This window comes from Octodon degus, unplaced genomic scaffold (genome assembly GCF_000260255.1).
Source record: "Octodon degus isolate 3935 unplaced genomic scaffold, OctDeg1.0 scaffold00047, whole genome shotgun sequence".
Classification (NCBI taxonomy): domain Eukaryota; kingdom Metazoa; phylum Chordata; class Mammalia; order Rodentia; family Octodontidae; genus Octodon; species Octodon degus.
In genome coordinates, this window is record NW_004524623.1 from 1,106,986 (window position 1) to 1,115,282 (window position 8,297).

The 8,297-nt window shown below is 44.0% G+C and overlaps 1 protein-coding gene across 1 annotated transcript in view; it reads left to right on the top strand.

Annotated features, from left to right (window-relative positions):
• The window catches only part of LOC101587027 (microtubule-associated proteins 1A/1B light chain 3B), a 12,674-nt gene extending 6,751 nt beyond the window's left edge, over positions 1-5,923 (top strand). Inside the window, exon 3 of the mRNA XM_004632194.2 lies at positions 5,472-5,923. Within this exon, the coding sequence (XP_004632251.1) occupies positions 5,531-5,914 (384 nt within the window). The 5' untranslated portion in view covers positions 5,472-5,530 and the 3' untranslated portion in view covers positions 5,915-5,923. The remainder of the gene's footprint in view (positions 1-5,471) is intronic.
• The last annotated feature ends 2,374 nt before the right edge of the window (positions 5,924-8,297 follow it).

Below are 8,297 nucleotides of genomic sequence, written 5' to 3' on the forward strand. Positions count from 1 at the left end.
CTACTAGATCAGACTCATAGTGATTCTCCTGTTTACAGCCTCCCAAGAGCTGGGATTACAGAGGCACGCCACCACGCCCAGTCTCAATTGTCTTCTCAGCACTCCCTGGGGGTGGGCCGGCACCACAGGCCTGGGGATCAAACCCAGGATCCCTGTGTCTGCTTGCAGATGCTTTAATCTGCTGAGCTATTTGGCCAGCTGTAGGAAAGCCTCCTTGATGAACAGGTGCACCCAGGCACCTGCGAAGACCATGCTCTGGCAGAAAGGCTATGCTATCATTATCTACAATTACAGTAACAAGCTTGAGTACAACCTTGTACATATCAAGCTGATATTAATTTACCTTGCCTTGCAGAACAAAGCCCATAACTCTTTAATACCAAGTTTACTATCAAATTTAGATACATGGTAATGCAAAATCCATTTATGACTGGTAACCAGAAGCAAAATTTGTTAGTATAAACTAATGGATAGTGGAAATAAAGACGTTAACAATTCAGGGTAATAAAGTGTCTATTATGCCATGTTCAAGTATTTAAAGGAAAAGATTAATCTAGTGAGAAATGGAAGATAGTTTTCAAAAAATAGAACTGATATCCAAAAATATTTACTGTATAAATTAACCTATTAGACTATATGGAGGCAGAGGATAAATAAACTGGAGGGCACAACAATATAAAATACCCTAGGGGTGCTGTGGAGGTGGCTCAGTAGAATAAGTGCTTCCCTGTCAAGCACAAGGGCCTGAGTTTAGTCCCTGGTTCCGAAAAACAAAACAAGAAACAACAACAACAAAAACCCCCAAAACTAAAATACCCTAGGGCCAGCTAGATAGCTCTGCAGATTAAAGTGCTTACTCAGGCAGATGCAGGAACTGGGAGTTCTATCCCTAGCATGCCATGCCAGCCCCGCCCCGAGGGTGCGTGGAAGATTTCGATTGAGACTGGGCATGGTGGTGTGTACCTGTAATCCCATTGCTTGGGAGGCTGAAAACTGGAGGATCACTACAAGCCCAATCTGTGTAGTGAGACCCTGTAGACCTTGTACTAAATACATTAAAAAAAAATCCCAAATAAAGCTAATGGGAAAATATGGAAATAAAATGAACAAATGCTCTGTGATGCATAAGACAATAATCTGTAGTCTACCAATCATATAACAAGAGTTCTTGAAGGGAGAAATTACTAAATCAATAATTTAAAAAATGTATAGCCAGATGGGGTGGTGCACACCTATGATCCCAGCTACTTGTGAGGTTGAGGCAAAAGGATTGCAAGTTTGAGGCCATCCAGGGCAACTTAGTGAGACACTGTCTCAAAATTAAAAGACCCTCAAGGGATATAGCACAGAACTCCTGGAATTCAATCCCAGAACTAAAAACAAAAAAATTAAAATTGGAGAAAATCAATCTCATGCCCAAGAAAATCAATTTCATGCAGAATGCAAAATAAACATAAAGATATGAAGAACTCACAACTAACATCCTCCTTCCTGGTGAAAGACCAAATGCCATCTTTTTAGTCCAGTAACAAGGGTGTCTGCCCTGAACACGACTATTCAACATTATAGTGTAGGTTCTAGCCAGTTCAATATACAAAGAAGAAAAATATTCAAAGAAATCCACATATGGATACATCATCATAAAAAATGTTGAAAGACCAAAAAAGAACACCTTGAAACTGTAAGAGAAATAATGGTTCGTTACTGACGAATAACTCCAGTGAAATCAACATATTATTTTTCATTGGAAATAGTGAAAGTCAGAAGGTAACATTAATATAATACTGTCAACCAAGAATCCTATACCAAATAGAGCTGTCTCTAAAAAATGAAGATGACAGGCCAGCCAATAGCTCAGTGGATTAAAGCTCCGGCAAGCAGGCGCAGGGGCCCAGGGTTTGATCCCCAGGTGTGCCCTGCCAGCCCTGCCCCGGGGTACGGTGAGAGGCAATTGAGAGAGACTGGGCGTGGTGGCGCGTGCCTGTAATCCCAGCTCTTGGGAGGCTGTAAACAGACAGATCACTCCTGAGTCGAATCTATTAGTAAGACCCTGAACACCCTGTAGACCCTTCCCTAAAAAAAAAAAAAAAATAGTGGCAACAGAACATTAAGCCAAACTTGGGAATCTTTTGTGGTTGGAGCTTTGTGCAACTGAACAGATTTGCTTGCCTGTGAAGTCAGTCCTGACAGCAAGTCCAATCTGTGGTAAAAGCAGGTCTTCTGCTCAGTCTATACACTGTAGTAGACTATGATTTTCCACATGTCAGTGGTGGAAAAAGATGTCATGGGGAGAAATCCTCAGTAGGAAAATCATGAGGCAGGCTCGTAAGGTTTGGGAGAAAGGTCTTGGCATCTGTAAATATGAACTACTTAGCATTGGAAAAAAGACTCGTAATGAGCTCTGAAAAAAGTGGAACTTTACTTATTTTTGGTACCAGGAGTCAACCTCAGGTCCTCAAGCTTGCCAGGCAGGTGTGCCATTGAACTACATCCCTGCCCCCAAAATGGAACTTTAAACTATGAGGCATGAAGTGACCATACTTCCTGATCTACTCCTGTGTTGGATCCTCTTGGGTCTGCCAATTAATTAAGTTGGTCAAGAACAGCATGAATTCTTGTAAGACCAAACAGTATATGCAGAACCAAATAGAACCAGAGGACATAAGTGCACGAATATGTAGTCTAGAATCTCACATCACTCAAGATGGTCACACCAGCACCCATCTCTCAGCTTGCTTTTAGGGTCATAGGACCAGATAAAGGAGGAGGAAAACCCTGGACTTTGGCTTATGGACACAACAGCTTGCTGTTATAGGAGCAAGGTGGAAAGAGAGGGTGGCTGCATTGCAGACTCAATTTGGATTAATTGTAAAAGATTGTGGTAAGAGGAACATATCCTAATGGACAGAGCTTTGGTGGTACAACTCTGTCCAGTTTGTACGGAAGAAGACATAGCTTGAGGTTAGAATAAATACTTTGTGTCTTTCTGTATCTGTCTCTGTCTCTTTCCCTGTCTCTATTGCTGTGTCTCTGACTCTGTGACATGGAGTTCTGGGTTAGTGGCAATGGATGAACAAAGTATGGGACAAGGTGTGAAGATCTTTGTACTATATAGTGATATCTCCTGGAAAATATTAATTACCCAAGAGGTACTAAAACAAATAAAACCAAATAGTTTAACCTTTTGATATTAGCTGTTATGGTTTGTGTCTAGTTGTCCCCCCAAAGCCTCATGCAGTCATGGGGTGAAGACTTCTAGAGTTTGTGTTAACACATGATCCACTGGGATTATGTATGATCCAAGGCTGGGATTATGGGTCTTAATACTGTTGGGATTATCCATAGGTGGGTAAATTCTCGGAAGTATCCATCGGTGTGAGTACTTCCCCTACCCTGGGGAAGGTAATTTGCATTACAATATCGGGTGGGAAGAGAAGCTAGCTGCTTGAGCTGCTGCTACCCCTCCCTTGCGCTCTTGCTCTTTGCCGCCACCATGAAAGGTTGCTTTCTGCTATGTGCTGCTCTGCGTTGGACCCAGCTGAGTATGGACTGAAACCTCCAGTAACTGTGAGCTAAATAAACCTTTCCTTCCTTCATTTTGAGTGTCGGGTATTTGTCCCAGCAACGAGAGAAGAGTAACTAAGACATTAGCCAAACTTTGTTACTGGCTACTCAAGTGCTGTCATGTTAGACACATCATTTCTTCTTTTAAAATGTTACTTTAATACAGGTGGGAGATCACAAATTCATTTCTAGCTGTTGCTCATAACATCTTTTCTATGATTGCGAAGGATAGTTACACCATCACTTGAAATACAATGTAGTAGTCAAATTAGATATTCAAGCATTCAGTTTTCTGGCTTGAATATGATTGGTATTTGTCAGTTTTCCTGTTGCTGAGACAAAACACCTGATACCTGCAATTTGATGGAGGAGGGGTTTTGTTTGGCTCTTACTTTCAGAGGTTTTAGGCTGTGGTTGGCTGGCTCTAAGGCAGAAATGGTGTGGTGGGAGGGCACCTGAAGGAATGCTGTGCAGTCCTTGGCGGGCAGGAGGCAGAGAAGAGTAGAGAGGGGAGCAGGAACACACGCTCCCAGGACATGCTCCCTCATCTGCCTTTAGTGACAGCATGTTCAGCTTCTGAAGAGCAGATTCATCCCCTGGATCTAGCCACTGATGGGTACAGTGCTTCCATGGTCTAATTGCCTTCCGAATGCAGGGACTTTCAGGAATATTTTAGATCTAAGCCATAATACCACCCAACATTAATATTTCTTACTTAATGACTGTCTGGTGTATGTTAATATGCATGTCCTAAATTTGTGAAGTTGGATGGCTTTAAAAAGCACTGACATTTCCTCTGTACTTCTCATCTTTTGGATTGAAAAATATAAGACTCTTTGTCCTATATAGTTACAGAATTGAAAACATATGCTGTACTCTAGTCAATCATATAAGTAGATTATAAACAGCAAAATTAAAGCACAAAACAGTTCTCATGAGGATAAACTGAAACGCAGCAATCACCTTTTATATTTCTTTCTTGATTAGAGGAAAAAGATTAACTGCTAGCAATTAAAAAATCCATTTTAAGAACAATTATAGCTTTCATCATAGTGATTCAGTCTTTTTGGTGTTTATTCACATGCTAAAAGTTTATCAAATATTGAGAGTCTTGGTAAAGTTATGTTGAGAGCTTGTTGTTATAGGTTTGGAAATAATTTAAATGATCCCAGTCTATACATTATGCTTTAGATTTACGTAAATTGTATTGCAGTAACTTGAACTCAGAGGAGCAGAGGTATTGTTTTTTTTTTTTTTTTTAATTTATTTATTTATTTTATTTATTTATTTTTGTGTGTGTGTCCAGCTCAGCCCACCAGGGGGCGGTGCTGGCTGGCATGTGGTGCTGGGGGATTGAACCACGGTCCACGTGTTTTGCTAAGCTTGTTCTAAGTAGGTGCTTTAGACCACTGAGCCATCTCACCAGCCCCTTGTTTGTTTTTTGAGTCTCACTGTGTATCCCTCCCTGGCTGGCCTTAGACTCACCACAACTCTCCTGTCTTAGCCTCCTGAGTGCTGAGACTACAGGCATGTTCCACCACCACACCTGGCTTTTGAGAGAGGTGCTCTTTACATATTTATAGTTAATTGCAAATTTATGACATCAATTTATTTCTATAACTATTTAAACATTAAGCCTAAATTTTCATATTAAAATACTGATCATAATCAGCAATACAATTAAGGTTCTTTCTTAACTTCTTACTGGAAGCTATTTAGAGCCTTTTTTTTTTTTTTGGCGGTACCGGGGGTTGAACTCAGGCCCTTGTGCTTGCTAGGCAAGCGCTTATTCTACTGAGCCATTTCCTCTCTAGTTTTCATTTTATTCAATTAATTCATAAAATATTCATAAAGTTAGAAAACCATAAAATAGTATTTGCATTATAATTTTAAAATTATGGCACCAGACAAGGGAAGTGGCCGCCGCCGGATCCGGAGCCGCCGCCGCCCCGGGGACCCCAGCACAATGCCGTCGGAGAAGACCTTCAAGCAGCGCCGCACCTTCGAACAAAGAGTAGAAGATGTTCGGCTCATCCGAGAGCAGCATCCCACCAAAATCCCGGTGATCATAGAGCGATACAAGGGCGAGAAGCAGCTGCCAGTCCTGGACAAAACCAAGTTCCTGGTCCCTGACCATGTCAACATGAGTGAGCTCATCAAGATCATCAGGCGGTGTCTGCAGCTCAACGCCAACCAGGCCTTCTTCCTGCTGGTGAACGGCCACAGCATGGTGAGCGTGTCCACGCCCATCTCGGAGGTGTACGAGAGCGAGAAGGACGAGGACGGCTTACTGTACATGGTGTACGCCTCCCAGGAGACCTTCGGGCGGGAGCTGTGCGTGTGCGCCTGAAGAGTGCACGGAGGTCCTGAGCCCTTGCCAAGGAGAGAAAAGGGTGATAGAACCGAGAAGGTGCAGCTCGCGTAGTCGTCAGGACAGTCTTGTTCCCACCTAGGAGGTTCAGGAAGTTGTTTTTGTATTTTATGCAGAAAAACTTGAGTTCCACTGAGCACACTTAGCTTTGGAAAGCTCTATTATTTAATCGCAGCTACCTTGTTTTCAAAGTTTAGAAATTTAAAAATAAAATACTTTGCATCCTAAAAAAAAAAAAAAAAAAATTATGGCACCAGGAATGGTGGTGCACACCGGAAATCCCAGCACTTGGGGAGCTGAGGCAGGACAATTGCTGTGAGTTTGAGGCCAGTCTGGCTACAAAGTGCGTTCAAGGGGGCCGGGGAGATAGCTCAGCAGTCTAAACGCCTGCCTGGCAAGTGCAAGGATTCGAGTTTGATCCCCGGTACCGCATGCTGTGTGGGCCCTGGAACTGTCTGGGCCCACTGTGCAGCTCTGAAACCAAGCGTGGTGGCTCATGCCTGTAATCCCAGCACTGAGGAGGCTGAGACAAGAGGATCACTAAGAGTCCATGCTGCATAATGAGACCCTGTACCGACTGAATAAATAAGTAAATACTAAAAGTGAGTTCAAGGGCGCAGGGAAAAAAAAGAAAAAAAAAGTGAGTTCAAGGCCAGCCTGAATTGCATAGAGAGACCCTGTCTCAGAAAAAAAAAAGATTTATATATATGGCTATTTATATATATGGCTATATATATGGCTTTCCACATATTAACTCCAGTTTCAAAGAGGGTCCTATTTCTAGTGGCAGTGTTCAGGGCCAAGCAGTCTTTTTTGTTTTTGTGGTACCAGGGATTAAACTCAGGACCTTGTGCTTATCAGGCAGGGGCTTATGCCGCTCAGCTATATCCCTGGCTCCAAGCACTCTTATGAAAGTGCCTTGAACTTTAAAGTGTCCTGGCCAACATGAAGCAGCACTATTGTTCAGCAGGTAGATTGCTGCCTCTTTTAGAAGTGTGAGCAAGTATTTGACACAATTAGACTAGCAAATACTCATCCGTCGTGAAAGTTGGCTGCTTCAGGCCATAAGAAAAGTTTAACTCATTCTTCCTGAGTTGACAAGTTATTTAGCTTCCCTGCCTCAGCTTCCTTATCTGAAAAGCGAGCTTGAAATAGTGCTTCCTTCCTTTTTGCTGCTTGTTTTATTTTAATTTTAATTTTTTGCAGAACCAGGGATTGAACTCAGGCCCTTGTGCTTGCCAGAGAAGTGCTTATTCCACTGAGTCATCTCCTTGGCCCCTGGTGCTTGTTTTAGTTACTCTCCCGTCTCTGGGACATGATAGCCGACACCACAACATAGAGGGGAGAGAGGTTTATCTTGCTTCATGGTTTTAGCTCCTAGCTGCTGGCTTCAAAGCAAAAACAAGAAGGCCCAGTGACAAGGGAAGAGGTGCTCCACCCAGGGCAGCCAGAAGCAGGGGGTGAGAGAAAACCTCTGCCCCTCCCAACAACGAGTCAGCTATAGCGCCCCCATAATCCAGTCACCCTCCAGATCCCCAACTCTGAATACACGATGTTTTGGAAGACATTTTATATCTAAACCATAGCATGGTGAGGATTAAGTGGGACAACTCACTTAAATCACTAAGAACAGTGTCTCACATGCAGATCAGTGCTAAAAAGTGTTGAGAGTTATGATTAAATCTACAAAAATGTCTGTTGACAAGGCGCACCTCGAAATTCTTCTACTGCGGCCTAGGTTGAAGATATGTCTCTCTTGAACTTGATTTTATCAGTTAAACCAGCTCCATTGCCTTAACATTTTGTTCATCTCACAAATGCTGTTTATTAAACCCTCCTTCTAGACTGGGTCTTGTGTCAGGGGATCAGTTGGTCTTAATCTAGGGCTTTGTTTTTCGTTGGAGATAGAAGTTCACAGCGTTCTTAAATCCCAAATCGGTGCCAGGTGTTCTGTGCTTTAGAAGTTATTGTCAAAAACCTGCACGAGAGTGGCCTCAAAGGCTCTGGGCTCCAGTGGGAAGGTGAGCCGGGCTGGGCGCTGCGCCCGGGTGCGGGGGAAGGCGCTCCTGGCCGGGGCTGGCGGCTGCTGTCTAAAACCCTCCCGGGCACCGTTCCTGGCTGGCGGCCGAGCGGGACACAGAGTTGCCCTCTTTCCTGAGTTAAATCACGTGCTTCAAAGTGAAGGTGGGAGCTGCCGAGCGCCCTCCCCCGCCCCGGCTGCATCCTGGTCCGCCCGGCCACATCCTGCTCCGGGCCGCTCCTTGCAGCTCCCGGGCGAGGCCGGGTCTCCGGGCCGCAGGTGTCCCCAGGTGGCCGGCGGTGCAGTGTCCCCAGCGGCTGGCCCGGGGAGGTCGGGGCTCGG